We start from the raw sequence: 19,374 nt of genomic DNA, 5'->3' as shown, positions 1-19,374 counted from the left end.
ACGGGGGGAGGGGAAGATGGATCTTGGAGTAGCGGAGCCAGCCAGGAGCCCGGATCGGTAGCCGGCCCTGAGTGTCTCTGGGCTAGCAAAGGGGGAGGGTGCACCCACGGGGTTGGAGAGGGATAAGGGGAGCTGGACCGCAGCCTGTAAAAATCTACTGCAGATAAATAGGGTGCTGCAAAGGGCCCCCCCCGCCCAGCAGTCCTGGCCCCCAGCCGTAGTCCCAGACACGGAGAAGCTCCCCACCACGGGGTAGGTGGTGGTGGTGGTGGGGGGGGGTAACCCCCCTCCCTAACAGCAGCCCGCACCTCCGTCGCCGCCCTCCCCCGCGCCGGCCCGGCCCTGCCGCAGGGGGGCGCTCTGGATGCGGGGGATGGGCTGGCGGCTGTCGCTGTGGGGGAGGCCGCTGCCCACCCGGTTCTTGATCTCGGCCGCCATGGTGACGAAGGCCTGCTCCACGTTGGTGGAGGTCTTGGCGCTGGTCTCCAGGAACGGCACGTCCAGTGCGTCCGCGTACTCCTGCCCCGGGGAACACGAAAGGCCACGGTTAGTGCCGGGCAGATCCTGCCCTCTCCCTGCCCGCGGACCATGCCTCAGTCCAGGATCTCTGGGTTTTTCACCGGAGCCCTCCCCCCGGTGCTTGTGGGCTGGTGTTTAAGTGTGCATGAGTGTGCGACACGTGCACTATTCTGCCCCTCCTCCCCCGGTACTGACCTTGGCCGTGGTGTAATCCACCACCTTCTTGCAGGTCAGGTCGTTCTTGTTGCCCACGATCAGCTTGTTGACGTTCTCGCTGGCGTAGCGGCCGATCTCCTCCAGCCACAGGTGCATGTTGCTGAACGAGTCCTGCGGGGAGCGGAGATGGGAGAGGCTCCGAGAGCGGCGTCTCCAGGGGCCCGGCGCTTCCCTGATTCCCTCTGGGAAGACCTGCTCCCAGGGGATCAAGGCAAGAGCCTCGCCTGAAGTCTAAACCCCACCTACAGCTGGGGGCAGGCCCATCAGCCTTCACCTAGTCCATCCCCAGCCAGGGTGGGGATACAAGTCAGGGGAACATGGCAACTCAAATAAAGGGCACCTTGCCATCCAAACTGGACTGAGACCCACCAGCTTCTGTCACACCCAAAGCGGCCATTAATTGGGAGCGACTCTCAGGCATTACTCCCCTGAGTGGGGCTTGAACCCACAGCCTGGAGGGAAAGGCTCCATAGCCCCGCCCCCAAGCAACGGAGCTAGCCAGTCTTGGAGCAGCTGCCCTCTTAAAGAGACACAAATACTCCTGGCCAGGTCTGTATCTACTACACACAAGCCAAAAAAAGGGCAATTAATGTAAACACCAAATCCCCATGCAGATACCGTTCAACTTTCCTCTGCCCTTCCATTGGGATACTGGATTCTCCTTCCCTTCCCGCCTTAAAATGCTGCATAGTTTCTATACTGCCGTTGAAACAGCTGCCACATCCAAACGCAAAGGTAGCTTTATCCCTCCACTAGGTGACATGATCCCTGTATATAGAGCCACTGTGCCCCACCCCAGAGGTGGCTGCATCTCAATGCGGAGTGACATGATCCTGGCACAAACAGCTGCCACGTCCCACCCCAAACCTACAGATCTAGGTTGTGAAATATTTCAGGATGAAGAACACGGATAAGCCCCAGTCATTTATAGCCAAGGGCTATAGCAAGTCCATACCTAGCAAAACACCCTCCCTTAGGAAGGGCTCCGTGGTCAGACTCACCTGGTCCGTTACATCATACACAATGATGATACCGTGGGCACCTCTGTAGTAACTGGACGTGATCGTCCGGAAACGCTCCTGGCCGGCTGTGTCCCACTGCAGGGCAGGGAAAGAAAGACACATAGACCATGCTCCTTCCCACAACTAGAAAGGGAACCCAGGAGTCCTGGCGCCCAGCCCCGTGCACCATACGGCCTCCAAGAGCCCGGGATAGAACCCCAGAGTCCTGGCTCTGAATCCTCTGCCCGGTTAGCCCATAGAACCCAGGAGTCCGGACTCCCAACCCCGCAGCTCTAGCCTCTGGCCAACATTCCTCCCCAGAGTCAGAAATAGACTCTGCTTTCAGCCTCCCGTGAGTGGGAGCAGGCCCCTTTTGCCAGCCAGCCGGGGAGGACCCCTGCGCAGGGCGGGAGGGGAGTTTCAAGGGGCCATTCTTGGCACAGAGGGGCTGGCAGGTGAGAAAGATTGGAGTCCTGTGCAGGGGGGACTGGCAGACGGTGGATCAGCAAGGAGCCTTGGGGGGCGGGGGGCCCCCACTGGGGAACGGGGCTGGGATTGGAGGGTGGGATCAGCTGTTGGACGGATCCTGCCGCCCCCACAGTCACAGCTGGTAAATGGCTGCTCCCGGTCAGCTTCACTTCAGCTGCGCTCTGCTGTGGGGCGTCTGAACGGAGCAGAACAGGACCCATAAGGGTTGAGGGGGGAATGGAGGCTTCCTTCCCACCCCAGGATGAGCCCCACGGGGCAAAAGGGGAAAATCGGCCTCAGCAGGCTGGTTTGTAGTTTATTAAATGCAGCTTCTAAAAGGCAATCACACACACCCTGTGCCCCACACTGATCCTAGATCTCCTATACCCCACAGCCCCCCACTCTGTACCCCCCAACCCCCAGCCCTTCCAGCTTGCATTCCAGCTCCTAGGCCCCACAGAACCCAGGTCCCCTATCCTGGACCACACAGCCCCCCGACTCTGTACCCCCCAGCCCTGCCAGCTTGCGTTCCAGCTCCCAGGCCCCACAGAACCCCTATCCTGGACCCACACAGCCCCCCACTCTGTACCCCACAGCCCTGCCAGCTCACATGCCAGCTCCCAGGCCCTACAGAACCCAGATCCCCTATCCTAGGCCCACACAGCCTCCAGACCCCCAGTTGACCCTAGTGCTGCTTGCACTCCAAAAGGGACCCCAGATGTCCTACCCTGTGCCCCCAACCTCACAGGTCCTCGATGCCCTGCCATGCACCCCACAGACCCCACCCTCTCTTGTACCCCCAAAACAGACCCCAGCTCCCCCTCATGCACCCCCGTTGAAGAGATCATAGAACCACAGAAGGGACCGCAAGGGACATCTAGTCTAACTCCCTGCCAAGGTGCAGGATTTGCTGGGTCTAAACCACCCAAGACAGACGGCTCCAGCCTCCTTTCGAAAACCGCCAGCGAAGGAGCTTCCACGACCCCCCCAGGCCTCCGTTCCATTGTCCTGCTGCTCGTACAGCGAGGGAGTTTTTCCTGAGATTTCATCTACATCTGCTGGGCTGTCGTTTGAACCCACTGCCCCTTGTCCTGCCCTCTGTGGCAGGGGAGAACGACTTTTCTCCAGCTTTCTTACGGCAGCTTTCCAAGTATCTGAAGACCACTACTGCGTCCCCCTTTCCTCTCCTCTTTTCCCAGCTAACCATACCCAGCTCCTTCAGTCTTTGCTCATACGGCTTGTGTTCCACCCTCTGATCATCTTTGTTGCTCGCCTCTGGGCCCTTTCCAGTTTCTCTACATCCTTCCTATACAACGGACACAGGTCTCCAGGTGAGGCCCAGCCGGTGCCGAGCAGAGCGGTACTGTCACCTCCCAGGACTTGCAGGAGGTATTAATGCAACCCAAAATTGCATTTGCTTTTTTGGCCACAGCATCGCATTGCTGACTCACGTTGGGGCTGGGATCCACCACACCCAGCTCCTTCTCAGCCGTGCTGCTGCCAAGCCGGTTACCCCCCATTCCGCATTTGTGCATCTGGTTTTTCTTCTCTAACTGAAGCACCTTCCATTTGTCTGTGTTGAATTTCAAGCCCAGTTCTCCAATTTATCAAGATCCCTCTGAATCTTCGCTCTGTCCTCCAAAGCGTTGGCAACCCCCTCCCCCAGCCCTGCCAGCTTTGTGTCACCTGCAAATATGATCAGTCTCCTCTCTCTTCCTACATCCAGGCCATTAATAAAGATGTTAAACAACACCGGACCCAGAACAGATCCCTGGGGAGCCCCACTCGAGACCTCTCTCCAATCCGACATCGTTCCATTAATAGTTACTCTTTGTTTGCAGCTGTTTAACCAGTTACGTATCCACTTAATGGTAGTTCTGCCGAGCCGCATCTCTCCAGCTTAGTTATCAGAATGTCACGTGGGACTGTGTCAAAAGCCTTGCTGAAGTCCAGGTATAGGATATCCACCGCATTCCCCCATCCACCAGACCAGTTACGCTGTCAAAGAAGGGAATCACGCTGGTTTGGCAGGATTTGTTCTTGGCAAACCCATGCTGGCTGCTAGTGATCACCCCTCCGGCCTCCAGGCATTCGCCAGTGGAATGGTTTATATCTGGCTCCAGTAGCTTCCAGGTATCGAAGCCAGGCTGACTGGTCTACAGCTCCCCGGCTCCCCCTTTGTAAAGATGGGCTCCACGCTGGCCCTTCTCCAGTCTTCCGGGACCTGTCACCCAGGTGTTTGTAAGTATTATCGCCAGTGGCTCCGCGATTTCTTCAGCTAATTCCTGCAGTAGCCTGGGTGAAGAGCATCCGGCCCTGCTGATTTGACTTCATTCAGATTGGTCAGAAGATCTGTGACGTGTTCTTTACTTATCCCAACCTGCCTCCCGTCCCCTTCATTGTCTGCGGTAATTCCGCTAGTCGTCCGGTCACATGTTACAGACTGAGGCGAGGTAGGCATTGAGCAGCTCTGCGTTCCTACCATCTTCCGTTCCCAGCTCACCTTCTCCAGCGAGCCCACACTGTCCGTGATCTTTCTTTTTCATCTGACTTATTTGAAGAACCCCGTCCTGTCGTCTCTAACCTTCCTTGCCAGCCGTAACTCATTCCTTGCCTGGGCTCTCCTGATTTTGCCCCGACACACTCGCGCTATTCCCATGTATACTTCCTTGGTGCTGGGCCCTTCCTTCCATTCCCTGCGTGTATCAGATGCAGCAACACCCTGAACAATTTTAAGGTCTCCCCCACCCTCCTCATTGGAGTGTTGAGATGAGTCAGAAAGCAACTTCAGATCCACCCCAACTTCCCTTTGGGTTGGGGCCCGATCTGAACCCAGCTCCGGCTCAGACTCTGCACTGGGGCAGAGTCTGTATCCCTTGGTCTGGGGCAGCTGAAATCTCCTGAGAACGCAGGGGAAATGCCAGGAGATTTTAGCCAGTCAGGAAGGCGGGAGCGTCATCATATCTGAGTCATGGCCTCAGCTGAGTCTGGATGCAACCTCCCAACCTCATGGGTGGGGGCGAGAGGTGGGGTCAGGAGCTGGGGGAGGCAGGGGGAGGCTTCTCACTTTTGCAGCCGGGTCTGTATTTCGTTCAGTGTGTTGAACCTCTGACCCTGGCTCCTAAATCTATCCACAAGACCTCACACTCCCCTCCCAGAGCCCACAGAACCCAGGAGACCAATTCCCAGCCCCCCCCCCCGCTCTAACCAGTAGACCCCACTCTCCTCCTAGAGCTGGGAATGGAACGCAGGGGTCCTGATAACCCCGAGTGCCATGAACTCACTATCTGGAGTTTGATAGTTTTCCCCTCCAGCTCAATGGTCCGGATCTTGAAGTCCACCCCAATGGTACTGATGTAGCTGTCAGTGTAATTGTCATCCTGGGGAAGAGAGGAGGGACAGAGAGTGATGGGGCAGGGGGGAGCCCGGCAGTGCCCCCCAGCCTTCCGCAGACTGAGTGCTTCCCTCCTGCCCCCACAGCCATCATGGTGCCCCTGTGCTGCCCACCCCAAGACCCCTAGGAACTTCACAGCAACAAAAGGCTTAGAACCTGCTTTCCCCTGCTCCAAAAGCCTAGCCACCGGAGCTAAAGGAGAATCCCCATCAGCTCGTAGCAGCATAGAGGCTAGGACACACAGATGAGCAGTTCCAATTCCATCCTGGAGAGGGCAGTGGCTTTACCCCAGTAAGATGTACAAGCCCTCAACCCTCTGGTTCAGGCCTTATGGTATTTTTATCACATCACAGACAGGGAAACTGAGGCAGGGAACGAGGCACCAACTTGCTCAAGGTCGCACAGAGAGTGGCTGACTGAGCTATAAAGAGAAGCCAGGAGTCCTGATTCCCAGTCCCTCTCTCCCCCTCCACTGCTCCCACCCCTCCCCTGGCTCTGTCCCACTAGACTGTGTTCCCACCCATCATTCTTGCTCCCCCCACCTGATGGGAGAAATTCCTTCAGCAGGGCCCTTGGCTTTCTCTCCCTCTTTGGGCCTGGAGAGGGGAAGAGCTGTTAGGATCAGGCCTGTCCATGGGCCCAATGGGGTGGGTGACCTGGCTTCTAGGCACTACCGTAATACACCTAATAGCAATACAAATGTACAGCACCTGGCACAATGGGGGGCTGGTCTGTGAGCAGGTTGCCTGGGCACTACCGTAATACACCTAAGAATTAACCATCTCGGATACTCACCGCAAAGCGCAGCAGGAGACAAGATTTGCCGACCCCGGAGTCCCCGATCAGGAGGAGTTTGAACAAGTAGTCGCTGTTGGGGAGAGGGGAGGGTGACGCCCTGAAATGCCTGGGGGGGCAATTCTAGCAGCTGAGTAACCCCCCCCTTCCACTGCAGCCAAACGGCCGCCAGCAGGGATCCAACGACGGACCCAGCGCGGGAGCTGCCAGCCCCCAGTAGTGGCTCTCTGGTCGGGGTGGGTGGTCGCAGTGGCTGCGGGCGGCCAACAGGGAGCGACATCATCCTGCTCATAAGCCCCAGGACCTCAGCAACCACCCGCATCCCTTCTAATGTCTGCCAGGAGAACACAGGGCTCCCCCCCACCACCCGATATGCATACAGACACCTCCCCCCAACTGGTCCTGTTCCCTTCTCTGAGAGATCTGTGCTGAGACCCACCCAACTCATTGCACGCAAAAGCCACCTTTTGCTCAGCATCCCTCCCACCTCCTGCCAGCCATGCGATGCAACCCCTGGTTTTGGCAGCCCAGACTCACTACTCTGGATTGATGGTCGACATGACGGCACAGGGGCGTCAGGGTTTCCGCTCAGAGATGGTGCTGCTTCAAGGGAGGGGGGCAGGGGATCCCCAGGTTCTTGCTGGATCCTGCAAGGCCAGTGACAGGAAGGATGGGGGTGCAGGAGAGAGACAGGAGGGATTAATTGGTGCAGTCTAAATCCCACACCCAAAATGGGATGGAGGGGGTTATTTCCATTTTACACATGGGGAAACAGGCATGGAGAAAGGAAGTGATGTGCCCAAGGTCAGGGAAACTGGTGGCAGAGCTGGGAATGGAACCCAGAAGTCCTGCCTCTCAAGTTGCCACCGCTGCTCTAACCACTAGACCCCACTCCCCTCCCAGAACTGGGGCTAGAACCCAGGAGTCCTGGCTCCCAACCCCCCTGCTCTACTCCATAATAATGCATTGTGCTTCCCTGGCTCCTCTCATCCCAGAATCTTCACACACCAGTGAATTACCCCCAGCAACCCATTCTGGAAATCAGGTTTTCACCCCCACGTCACTGATGGGGACACGGAACTGTGGAGAAGGGAAAGGACATCCCAAGGTCACACAGGGACTGAGGGGGCCCCAGAGCTGGAACACAAAATGCACACCCCAGTCCACAAAGTCCTGGCTCCCAGCCTTCCCTGCTCCAACCACTAGACCCCCCCCGCCCTCCCAGTGCCAGGAATAGAACCCAGGGGTCCTGCCTCCCACCCCCATTGCTATTCCCCTCTCAGAGCCGGGAATAGAACCCAGGGGTCCTGCCTCCCCACCCCAATCCTATTCCCCTCTCAGAGCCGGGAATAGAACCCAGGAGTCCTGCCTCCCACCCCCAATCCTATTCCCCTCTCAGAGCTGGGAATAGAACCCAGGGGTCCTGCCTCCCACCCCCAATCCTATTCCCCTCTCGGAGCTGGGAATACAACCCTGGGGTCCTGCCTCCCACCCCCAATCCTATTCCCCTCTCAGAGCTGGGAATAGAACCCAGGGGTCCTGCCTCCCAGCCCCAATCCTATTCCCCTCTCAGAGCTGGGAATAGAACCCAGGGGTCCTGCCTCCCACCTCCAATCCTATTCCCCTCTCAGAGCTGGGAATACAACCCTGAGGTCCTGCCTCCCACCTCCAATCCTATTCCCCTCTCAGAGCTGGGAATACAACCCTGAGGTCCTGCCTCCCACCTCCAATCCTATTCCCCTCTCAGAGCTGGGAATAGAACCCAGGGGTCCTGCCTCCCACCTCCAATCCTATTCCCCTCTCAGAGCCAGGAATAGAACCCAGGAGTCCTGCCTCCCACCCCCAATCCTATTCCCCTCTCAGAGCTGGGAATAGAACCCAGGGGTCCTGCCTCCCACCCCCAATCCTATTCCCCTCTCAGAGCTGGGAATACAACCCTGAGGTCCTGCCTCCCACCTCCAATCCTATTCCCCTCTCAGAGCTGGGAATAGAACCCAGGGGTCCTGCCTCCCACCTCCAATCCTATTCCCCTCTCAGAGCCGGGAACAGAACCCAGGGGTCCTGCCTCCCACCCCCAATCCTATTCCCCTCTCAGAGCCGGGAACAGAGCCCAGGAGTCCTGCCTCCCACCTCCAATCCTATTGCCCTCTCAGAGCTGGGAATAGAACCCAGGGGTCCTGCCTCCCACCCCCAATCCTATTCCCCTCTCGGAGCTGGGAATACAACCCTGGGGTCCTGCCTCCCACCCCCAATCCTATTCCCCTCTCAGAGCTGGGAATAGAACCCAGGGGTCCTGCCTCCCACCTCCAATCCTATTCCCCTCTCAGAGCCAGGAATAGAACCCAGGAGTCCTGCCTCCCACCCCCAATCCTATTCCCCTCTCAGAGCTGGGAATAGAACCCAGGGGTCCTGCCTCCCACACCCAATCCTATTCCCCTCTCAGAGCTGGGAATACAACCCTGAGGTCCTGCCTCCCACCTCCAATCCTATTCCCCTCTCAGAGCTGGGAATACAACCCAGGGGTCCTGCCTCCCACCTCCAATCCTATTCCCCTCTCAGAGCCGGGAACAGAACCCAGGGGTCCTGCCTCCCACCCCCAATCCTATTCCCCTCTCAGAGCCGGGAACAGAACCCAGGAGTCCTGTCTCCCAGCAACTCCTCCACCCCACTCCCATCCCTTAGTTGCCTCCCAAGCAGCAGCCCAGACAAGATTTAGGGGGAGGCTCATGGCAGGAGCTGGCCAGTTTAATCAGGATGAGGGCGGCAGGCGGGCAGGTGGGGGGAAGTTTACCCCCTTCCCACATGGGCCAGCCCCCCGGGGTGGGGGAGGAATTGGATACTTGACAGCTAGGCTGGGCCTGGAGGCATCTCTGGGTGGGGAGCACAAGGGGCTCCATTCTAGGGGACACGAGAGGCTAGACCCAGAAACCCCCCCCATTCCACCTCCCCAGCCTCCCAGCAGGCTCAGCGAGGCTGCCCCATATCTGCACAACTGTTACCCCAGCCCTAGGGGTGTAACCCCTGCCCCCCCCACCGTTCCCTCCCTCAGGCAGCTGCAGGTAATGCAGCCTGCCCCCCCAAAAAAACTGCTCCCTCTCCCCGAGACCTTCTCCCCCCTATTTCCCCCAGTTCCTATACCCCAGCGCCCCCATTCCCCCCTGAAGCCTGTCCCCCGTGCCCATACCCCAGCCCCTCCCCAGCAGCCCCCCTGCCTGTACCCCGATCTACTCCCTCTGTCCCCCCCCCCGCAGCCGCAAGGGAAGCAGCCCCCCCAGCTCAGGCACCTTGAGCCAGACAGTAAGATGCAGTAAGATGTCTCCCAGGCCCGGACTGCAGCATCCTCCCCGCTCATCCGCCCCCCAGGGCTGTAGCACCCCCAACCCCCGAGCCCAGCCTGGGGCGGGGGGGGGGGGGGGAAGCGGTCCTCAGTATCTCCCCCAGGTCGCTAGAGAGAGCAAAAGAGCCGGTACCTGGGTGTGGGGGGGGAGTCCCCCTTCCAGCCCGATCGCTCCCCCCTGCCCCTGAGCAGGTGCAGCGCCGATCCCTTTCCAAAAGGGGAGGGGCGATCCCGGTGATGCACCCCAATCCCGTCCGGGGACGTGTCAGCAAAGACACCCCCCCCCCCGCTGCAAAACCCCAGCGCACAGACACAAGCCCCGCGCGATTGGCTGGCTGCTGGGCTAGCCACCGCCAGAGACGGAGGCGATAGGCTGAGCCCCTGACCCAAATCTGGGTGGGTTTTTATCTTTTAACCCTACAGAGGCTGGAGGGAGCCGGTAGAGCTGGGAGCTGCCCCCCCCCCCTCCCCCGGGTGTGGGTGTGTAGGTAGAGCTGGGAGCTGCCCCCCGGGTGTGGGTGTGATGCTGGGAGGGACACGAGCCAACCAGGATTAGGAGTCAGAAGGGCCCAGTGTGATCACCTGGTCTCCGCCCCCGCCCGCCATAACTCGGCAACCCCCGGAATTGAATGAGGGAAGATTTTCCCAGGCACCGCATTCAATAAACTTAAAGAAATTCAAAGAATTCAAAGAAACTTAAACATTTCTTCTCTGGCCCCGACACCTCCCCAGCGGCCAGGATCCCGGAGAGCTCCCACGCTGGATCCCGCTGGGTCTGTCACTGTGTGTTATTTATTCGGTGTATTAGGGTGAAACGTTTTTCTTGCTATTAGGTGCATTAAATAGCACCCAGGCGCCCCAGCCACGGGCCAAGACCCTATTGCACCAGGCGCTGTACGTTTGTATTGCTATTAGGTGTATTACGGTAGCACCTAGGCGCCCCAGCTATGGCGCAGGACCCCATCGTGCCAGGCGCTGTACGTTTGTATTGCTATTAGGTGTATTACGGTAGCACCTAGGAGCCCCAGCTATGGCGCAGGACCCCATCGTGCCAGGCGCTCTACGTTTGTATTGCTATTAGATGTATTACGGTAGCACCTAGGCGCCCCAGCTATGGCGCAGGACCCCATCGTGCCAGGCGCTGTACGTTTGTATTGCTATTAGGTGTATTACGGTAGCACCTAGGAGCCCCAGTTATGGCGCAGGACCCCATCGTGCCAGGCGCTGTATGTTTGTATTGCTATTAGATGTATTACGGTAGCACCTAGGCGCCCCAGCTATGGCGCAGGACCCCATCGTGCCAGGCGCTGTACGTTTGTATTGCTATTAGGTGTATTACGGTAGCACCTAGGAGCCCCAGCTATGGCGCAGGACCCCATCGTGCCAGGCGCTGTACAAACACGGAACCAAAAGGCAGTTCCTGCCCCAAAGAGCGTCCAATCGAAGGCTAAGACAAGAGACGCCAGCTGGGGTGGCACATGTGGCCAGCGTGATGGGCAGTGCACTCAGCTCACCAGGCAAGCTTTTCGCAGGCATCACATGGACGTTCCAAACTGGGCCAATCCTGCCACCTGCTCGCTGGGGCTGGGGTCTCCCCTGCCCCACCAGCAATCAGGGGCTGATGCAATTCCCTTTCCTCCGCCTCCCTTAAAGACACTTTGCAAGGAACACAGGTGGGAGGCTGGGCTGGGAGAACCGGGACTGTGTCGCAGGGAGGCGGGTGGGCAAAGAAAGGGAAATGTGTGTGTGTGTGTGTGGGGGGGACGGGGGGACGCCTGGAGTTAGGGGTGTGGATACAGCAAAGAGGCCAAGGCCTACTGAATAGAGCACTGGCCCGGGACCTGGAAGAGGTGGGTTCTAATCTCAGCTCAATCACTGGCAAGTCATGCTCTCTTTGTGCCTCAGTTTCCCCACCCATAGAACTGGGCTAATGATACCGACCTCTTTGGAAAGCCCCTTGAGATATACTAGGGCTGATTATGATTAAGGCCTGAGCTTGCTGGAGGAGATGAGTGCGTGGTGGGACATTTTATAGGGTGCAGTGGGGAGAAACAGAGAGAGATCAACTGCACTTAAGACGGACGGACGCTGTCCAGCAGGCCTCTGGAGCTGGGCACGAGCAGTCACAGAGAAATCCGCACCCACCGGGGAACCACTGGGCAAGAATCCACCCCGTGAAAATTTCCCCCCACTCTGATCTGACTTTAATGTCATCTGTGCGGGACGAGCCATTTTCCCAGGCCCCCTAGAACTGCTTTGTGGCCTCATGGGTGTGACAAACAGGGCAGGTCTCAGCTCAGTAAGACGGGTGTTCACAGCCTACAAGAGACACCGGTATAAATGCCCTCTCCCGACCCTGCTGGTAGCCTCAGTGGAGCGTCAGCGTTCCCCCGAGCCATCGGTTTCATAGCCCATGCTTGACAGGGCATCACAGGAGCCAGCTTTGGGTCAGACCGCTTTTGGATCAAGGACTCACGTGCTTCTGGGTGCATGGGAGGGGGCCTTCCCGTGTGAGATTGAGGGAGACTCTAACCCACCAGATTATAGTCAAATGCCGCAACCACTTAGCCACCCCACCGTGAAAAGGCCAAGGAGTAAATGGGACCCTGGGGCCTGAGCCCCCTACTTTCCCTTGGAGGTGGGGTGATCCCTCCAGAGCTGGGATAGATTGGCTAAGGGGAGCTGTGTGGCTGGCCACACTGCCCCAGGGACTCGAGGTGGTGGCGGTGGTGGTGGGGGGTGGCATTTTCTCCCCGGCATTAAATGCAGATGGAAATTCGACGATTATTTTAAATCCGAGGACGAGATTTTTCATGGTTATTTTATTTTTTTACAAACAGACAGAGTTGAATCCGAGTGAATCCAGCCCCGATGGCAGGAGATTCTAGGCCCAAGTCTCAGGCACACTGAGCCCACTGGGACGGCAGCGTCGCCCTGAGAAGCTTCCCGCGCCTTGACCAGTGAGAGCGTCCCCGGCTGCTGTGCATAAGGGCCCTGCTTCCAGCTCCCGGCACAGGGGGTCGATTGGGGACATAGCTGGAGCGTACGGCGTTGTGGGTATTCTCTGCTCCCCAGGGCCGCTAGGGGGTGATGTGCAAGTCAGAGCAGCCTCAGGGCTGCTCTAATTGACACTGGGAGCTGGGCAGGGCCCAGAATAGAGGGACTGCAAAGAGGGCTTAAAGCACAAGAACGGGAAGTGCTGTTTGTAGGTTGTAAGTCTCTGATCTGCAGTAAACTGACCAGAGGCTCTACTATCCCCTGCCATTGGGGGGCATCAGAGTCCCCCAGTTATCAGGGGCAGCGCTGGGGAGGGGAGTTAGCTTGGATCCCATTCCCTTGGGTGCCGGCACTTGTTATTTGGAAGGAGTGACAGCCATCATAGGCCAGCTTCACAGCAGGATCCGCTCTTTGTCAGCAATGCAATCTGACTGGATGCAGCCCCTCTTCAACTGGATCCATCCCAAGACAAGGGGCAGAGGTGAAATCTGATTGGACATAGCCCCTGTCAGACTGGATCCTTCCTGAGGTGAGGGGGCAGAGATGAAATCTGGTTGGGTGCAGCTCTTCTCTGTCTGGAACTATGCGGAGCAGAGGTAGGAAGGCGGAGCTGAAGTGTGATTGGATGCAGCCCCTCCTTGGAGGGATCCATTGAATGATGAGAGGGCGGAGCTGAAATCTGATTGGCGGCAGCCCCTCTGAGAGTGGATCTTCCCAGTGCTGGGTTGGGGGGGGGAGCTCTCTCCAATCCTGATGGGTCACTTCAGCAGCCGGAGGCTCATTTTCTGCTCGATGTTCAGCTTCTCCACTGACTGCGGGGAGGCGAGGACGTCGGAAACATGGCCAGCCCTGGGCCGTAACCACTTCCCACCCAGACAGCCACGAGAGGTCCCTGCGGGCGGGGGGGGCTGACCACGTGACTAAAGCCCTGGGCTGGGACTCAATTCCCAGCACTGCTCCAGACACCCTGGGTGACCTTGTGTCCAACCAGTTAGCCTCCCTGTGCCTCAGTTTCCCTTCCTGTTCAGTGGGGATAATGGTCCTTCCTTGATCCCGCCAGACTGTCTCTCGCTCAGCTGTGGCCCCAGGTGCTATCGTAATACACTTAATAATCCATCCTCCACCCCCTCCACCGGGCCTCACTGCTCCCCTCTAGACAATCAACCCCACCCCTTGCCCCCCAGCTCTACACCCTGCCCCCCCTGGACCCTGCCAGACCATGGCAAACTCCTCGAAGGAGATGGCGCCGTCACCGTCCTGATCGGCCTCCTGGATGGTGCGCTCGGCGATGCATGCCAGCTGCTCGTCGGTCACCTGGATGCCGACCATCAGCCGCAGCACCTGGAGGGGAGGAGACAATGATGGCCCCGCCCCTTGCCCCACCCACCCCGGGGGGCTGCCACTGCAGGAGGGGAGGAGGGATTCCATCTCTGGGGGCCCTCGGGAGGAGGCCGGCCTCGCACAGCCACCTTGCACACTCGCTCCCCAGCCTCGTGCGCATGCTCACCCCAAGCCCCTTCCCCTCACTCTTTGCACACTCCCCAGGCCCTTGCACGTTCGCGCACGCTCATTACCTGCAGCATCTCGTCCCGGGAGATCTTCCCGTCGCTGTCCTGGTCGTAGAGCTGAAAAGCAACTATGCAACCCAGATTGGTGTGAGCAATGGGATCGGGGCAGGGAAATGATCCCCCCGCCACCAGCCCCAACCTCCCCCTGTCCCTCTTAAGCCTCTACATGTCCCCCTAGCCCAACACCCCTCCATATGCCTGTGGCCCCACTCTGCCTCCTCCCCATGCATGCTCCCACCCCAGCACCCCTCCCCATAGCTCTGCATGGCCCGCCCCTCAGTTCTGTCAGTTCCACTCCACCTCAGCACCCCTCCACATGCCCTTGGGTGCCCCCACCCCACTACCCCTCCCAGTTCTCCACACCTAGCACTCCTCCCACGTGCCCTCCTCACCCCCCACTCCCAATGCCCTCTGGCCGGAGGCCAGTGGTACCTTCCCCTCCCATGCAGGCCCCATAATGCCACAGCCCCTCATCTGGGTCCTCCTCCCCTTGTCACCAAGGGGCCCCAGTGACTTGCCTTAGCAGTGGGGCATGGGGGGCAGTCCCCTAGGCCTCCCCCCGAGTGAGTCCTGCCACCAGCTCCACTACTCACACTGCAGCTTGCTTTGTCGGCTGTTCATGGGCTCCGGGCGACCAGTCTCCTTGGACTTTCCTTCCTCCATGGGCCGGAAACGGGCCAGGACCCGGATGAAGGATCGGAAATCGGTGAGCTCTTCCCTGCGGTGGGAGACGGGAGACTTGATTAATAATCAGTGCAGCAGTGCAGGCTGCCAGACAAGCCACAGCTGTTTATACAGGGAGCCCACGCCCAGCGCTGAGATGCGGCCACCTCTGGGGCGGGGCGCAGGGGCTGTGTCCACGGGGATCCATGCAGCAGAGAGCGAAGAAGGACCACGCATGTCTCTGCCACAGAGGCCGCACTGCTCAGCACCCTGCACCATCCAGTCCCCGTCGGGCTCTGCCGGGGTCCCCTGCGGTGCTCCGTGGCCGGTGAGCTCTGGCGCCCCCCAGCGGCGAGTGAGATAGCCTGCACCCGCCACGCTGCAGAGCCAGGCCGCTGGAAGTTCCCTGCCCCCACCGTCGATTGGGGCTGGGGGTGACGCCCGTGGAGCAGACTCACCCCTTCTTGAAGAAGGCGTTGATGATCCGGTCCCCCAGGGGGTTCACCGCCAGCTCCCCGATCCCCTGCAGGTCGTATTTGCTTTAGGGAGTGAGACAGGGCAGAGGTCATGGCATGGCCCGGCTGGTTCAGCTCTGAACCCTTGGGGGCCTCAACCCCTGTGTTCTAGGCGCAAGACTGGTGGCTGTCGCCTCTGGGGTGGGGCATAGGCAGCTGTTGATATGGGGATCTCTCCTCCAATGGTGAGATGCAGTCACTTCTGGAGTGAGGCCCAGCAGCTGTTTATACAGAGATCCCTCTCTCAGCGCTGAGATGCAGCTGTCTCTGGCGTGGGGCATGGCAGCCGTTCCAGAGGAAGGATCTTGGATACCCGCAGCTCACTCCCCTGGGGTTACTCCAGATTGATGCCAGACTCTGGGCTGCCATGGGCAGCTCCCATTAGCTGCCCAGTGCATCCCTGTTGTGGGTCCCTCTTAGTAGAGAGTTGGCCCCCTCGGAGAGCCACTGGGCCCGATTCCCCTCGCTGGGGGAGGGGGTGTGGACAGATTCAGGACACCTGGGTTCTATTCCGGGCTCTGACCTTGGGCCCCACTCCGTACCTCAGTTTCCCCTCCCAGCCTTTCGTCTGTCTCCTTGGGGCAGGGGCCTTTCCTGCCAATGTCTGCGGCACCTGAGGCAATGGGCCCGGATCTTGGGGGCACTCTCCTTGCCCCAGCTAGGTGCTACCGTAATACCCATGATAATCGCTCCACCTGGAACCCCAAAGCTGACCCTGTATCCAGGCATCGCCTGATCTGTTCCACCCTATATGGCAGGGATGGGCAAACTACGGGCTGGGGGCCGCATCTGGCCCTCCAGACATTTTAATCTGACCCTCGAGCTTCCGCCAGGGAGTGGGGTCAGGGGCTTGCCCTGCTCTGGCGCTCCAGGTGGGGAGCGGGGTCGGGGGCTTGGCCTGCTCTGTGCGGCTCCTGGAAGCAGCAGTGTGTCCCCCCTCCGGCTCCTACATATAGGGGCAGTCAGGGGGCTCTGCACGCTGCCCCTGCCCCAAGAGCTGCCCCCGAAGCTCCCACTGGCTGGGAACCGCAGCCAATGGGAGCTGCAGGGGTGGCGCCTGCGGACAGGGCAGCGTGCAGACCCGCCTGGCTGCGCCTCCGCGTAAGAGCTGGAGAGGGGACATGCTGCTGCTTCCGGGAGCCGCTTGAGGTAAGTGCTGCCTGGAGCCTGCACCCCTGAGCCTCTCCCCACGCCCCAACCCCCTGCCCCAGCCCTGATCCCCCTCCCGCCCTCTGAACCCCTTGATTCCAGCCCGGAGCACCCTCCTGCACGCCAGACTGACCCCAGAGTCCAATCCCCAGCCAGAGCCCTTCCCCACTCCCGCACCCTAACCCCCAATTTTTTGAGCATTCACGGCCCTCCATTCAATTTCCATGCCCAGATGTGGCCCTTGGGCCAAAACGTTCGCCCATCTCTGCTATACGGTTTCCTTTGCCATGCCCATCACCGAAGTGTCCGAGCTCTTTGCACCCAAGCGTTAAACCACCTTAATGCACCAGAGACTGTAAGTGCTGTCGTAATGATCCAATGATAAAGCAGCCAGAAGGGCCCAGGGAGAGACACCCGCTTTCCCCCTACCTCAGGTAGCCCTTCTGCTCCTTGTCCAGGGCCTGAAACCGGTCATAGAGGCGGACGACGCTGGCCTGCGAAACTGGACACGAGAGAGCGAGACAGTTTTAGCCGTTGACAAAGGTTCGCCCTTATTGCAGGGGCCAAGGCAGGTGAGGGTTTAACAACCCTGCGATGGAATTTTTAGGATACTGGTGATTAAATCTGTTCCCCTTCCCCTCATCTGATTAACATTTAATAGTAGATTTAATTTCATGCCAGGGGCCTGGGCTGCTCAGGGGGATTGGCTCTTTCCCTGGGTTTTTCGTCTGGAGACCTCAAAGTGTTTTACAAAGGAAGGTCGGTATCATTTTACAGATGGGGAAACTGAGGCACGAGGCAGGGAAGTGATTCACCCAAGGTCACACACAGCCAATCAGTGGCATTGCTAGTAAGAGAACTCATGAGTCCTGACTCCCACATTCCCCTTTGCTCTGACCAGTAGACCCCAGTCTCCACCAGCGTTAGGAAGAGAGCTCAGGACTCCTAGCTTCCCTTGCTCTAACCACTAGACCCTACTCTCTTCCCGGAGCTGAAAACAGAACCCAGGCGTCCTGATTCTGAGTCCAGCACTCTAGCCATGGGGCTATTTTATCTCAGCGCCCCCTTGCCAATACACCCTGCAGGGGTCCCCCATTCCCTGTGCCCCATTCAATCCTGGGCCTGTTAGCCAAGGTTGCCAATTAGGACCAACCACAGGGAGGCTGTTTTGTGCCACGGGCGCCCATCCTGCTAAGCCCTGAGCTCATATCACAAGTGGGGCCACCAGCAGTAGCCAACTCAAGTAGGCTTTCAGTCCCTACCCGCCAGGGCTGGATTCGAACCAACGAACTCGAGGAGATTCCCAGCTGGGTTCAGAAAGACCCAAAGTGCCAGGGCTGGGAGAGCCACACTCCAGGATTCCCCTTGCTGGGACACCCGTTCAAAGCTTCACGCCCAGTAAGTCATAGGGCCTCAGTCAGTGGCTCTGAAATGCACCCAGGGGCGGATCCTCTCTCACACTCCGAGCCCCCTGGGGTGGGAAATGGCACCTGAGAGTCCTTCTCCACACACTGTGCTGTGGCCATTCTCTGCCCCGCACCCCCAGGGTAGATGGGGGACAGGATGGAGCCGTTTGGGGGGTGAGCTTGCCTCCTTTGCCAGCCCCTCCCATCCACCCACTGTCAGGGCACCTTGCAAATTAACCAGGTAGGCCACTTTCCCAAGGATCCAGGTCAAATGGGGGAAACCGAGGCACAGGGGGGAGGGGGGCGTTGGTGACTTGCCGTGGGACTGTACAGCTAGTCAGTGCCAGAGCCAAGCAGGGAACCCAGGAGTCCTGCCTGTAGGGTGACCAGATATCCCAATTTTATAGGGACAGTCCCAATTTTTGGGTCTCTCTCTTATAGAGGCTTATATATTACCCTCCACCCCATCCCGATTTTTCACATTTGCTGTTTGATCACCCTACCTGCCTGACTCAACAACCTCTGCTGTGATCACAAAACACTTCCCCGAGCTGGGGCTAGAACCCACATCCTGCTTCCCAGCCCCACCCTGCTCTAACCCACCAAACCCCCCTCCCCAAGCTCGGAATAGAACCCAGGAGTCCTGACCCCCCCAGTCCTTTGGCAGAACCACACACACACGTTTCTCCCTCCCCTTCAACCAGAGGCCTCGGAGGGCAGGTATTTAGGTGCAGCGCGGTCCGACTGCCCAGCCCTGTACAGCGCAGGGTCCCTGCCCCACATGGCCTGCAGCCCCAGGACACCAGCCAGTGCGACCACCCCTCCCCGCCGTCCCCTTTTGCTCAGATTTAACTTGCCAACTTGAGGGTTACACAATCCCCCCCCCCCCCCACACACACACACTCTGCTGAGCCCTTACAGCCGGTTTCCTCCATGATCTCCTCCAGCTCGGGGATAGCGGACGGGTGGGAGCTCTGGCAGCCCATCTCTCATGCCCTCAGGCCTCGCCGGGAATCTCTCCCTCTGCAGCAGGGCGCCCAGGGCAACCGGGAGTCTGGAGCCAACTTTTCCAAGAAGCCCATATGGGATCTCGAGTGACTGGCCGGATGGCCAATCAACCCCGGGAAAGGAAGGCTGGGCTGAGTTCCTTTAAGGTGGATCTTTCCTTCTCCCCGCCCAGGCAGTAAAGGCTGGGACTGGGAAACAGGGAAGTGGCTTGTTTGTTTGGTTTTCCAAACTGTCAAGGTTTTCTGTGGGGAGGGGTGGTTGGGGGTTGAGCTGCTCTGAGCACGTCCCATGACAAAGCCTTTCTACACAGATTGATGGTCCTGCACAGAGCAGCCACC

The 19,374-nt window shown here is 58.9% G+C and overlaps 2 protein-coding genes across 2 annotated transcripts; both read right to left on the bottom strand.

The window, feature by feature from the left end:
• Positions 1-291: 291 nt before the first annotated feature.
• On the bottom strand, positions 292-6,953 carry LOC144278814 (ras-related protein Rab-1A-like). The gene is made up of 6 exons (XM_077840168.1): positions 6,931-6,953; positions 6,394-6,466; positions 5,489-5,584; positions 1,737-1,832; positions 715-846; positions 292-519 (listed from the first exon to the last, which is right to left on the bottom strand). The coding sequence occupies exons 1-6, from the start codon at positions 6,951-6,953 to the stop codon at positions 292-294; spliced, it is 648 nt and encodes a 215-aa protein (XP_077696294.1).
• A 6,532-nt stretch (positions 6,954-13,485) lies between these two features.
• Positions 13,486-19,014, bottom strand: CHP2 (calcineurin like EF-hand protein 2). The gene is made up of 7 exons (XM_077840711.1): positions 18,948-19,014; positions 17,052-17,124; positions 15,417-15,497; positions 14,889-15,013; positions 14,302-14,363; positions 13,946-14,068; positions 13,486-13,539 (listed from the first exon to the last, which is right to left on the bottom strand). Exons 1-7 carry the CDS (start codon positions 19,012-19,014, stop codon positions 13,486-13,488), a joined length of 585 nt encoding a protein of 194 aa, XP_077696837.1.
• Between the last annotated feature and the right edge of the window lie 360 nt (positions 19,015-19,374).

This window comes from Eretmochelys imbricata, chromosome 23, assembly GCF_965152235.1.
Source record: "Eretmochelys imbricata isolate rEreImb1 chromosome 23, rEreImb1.hap1, whole genome shotgun sequence".
Taxonomy (NCBI): domain Eukaryota; kingdom Metazoa; phylum Chordata; order Testudines; family Cheloniidae; genus Eretmochelys; species Eretmochelys imbricata.
This window is presented reverse-complemented; position numbering and strand designations above follow the sequence as displayed.

What these genes read in the sequence shown, in the direction of transcription:
- LOC144278814 (XM_077840168.1), bottom strand. Translation starts at nt 6,953, where the DNA reads ATGTCGACCATCAATCCAGAGTA. An exon ending in TCGACCATCAATCCAGAGTA is followed by an intron (nt 6,467 to 6,930) that starts GTGAGTCTGGGC and finishes TCTCCCCAACAG; the next exon opens with CGACTACTTGTTCAAACTCC. An exon ending in AAACTATCAAACTCCAGATA is followed by an intron (nt 1,833 to 5,488) that starts GTGAGTTCATGG and finishes CCTGCCCTGCAG; the next exon opens with TGGGACACAGCCGGCCAGGA.
- CHP2 (XM_077840711.1), bottom strand. Translation starts at nt 19,014, where the DNA reads ATGGGCTGCCAGAGCTCCCACCCGTCCGCTATCCCCGAGCTGGAGGAG. An exon ending in GATCATGGAGGAAACCGGCT is followed by an intron (nt 17,125 to 18,947) that starts GTAAGGGCTCAG and finishes TCTCGTGTCCAG; the next exon opens with TTTCGCAGGCCAGCGTCGTC. An exon ending in CCTTCGAGGAGTTTGCCATG is followed by an intron (nt 13,540 to 13,945) that starts GTCTGGCAGGGT and finishes GCCTCCCCGCAG; the next exon opens with TCAGTGGAGAAGCTGAACAT.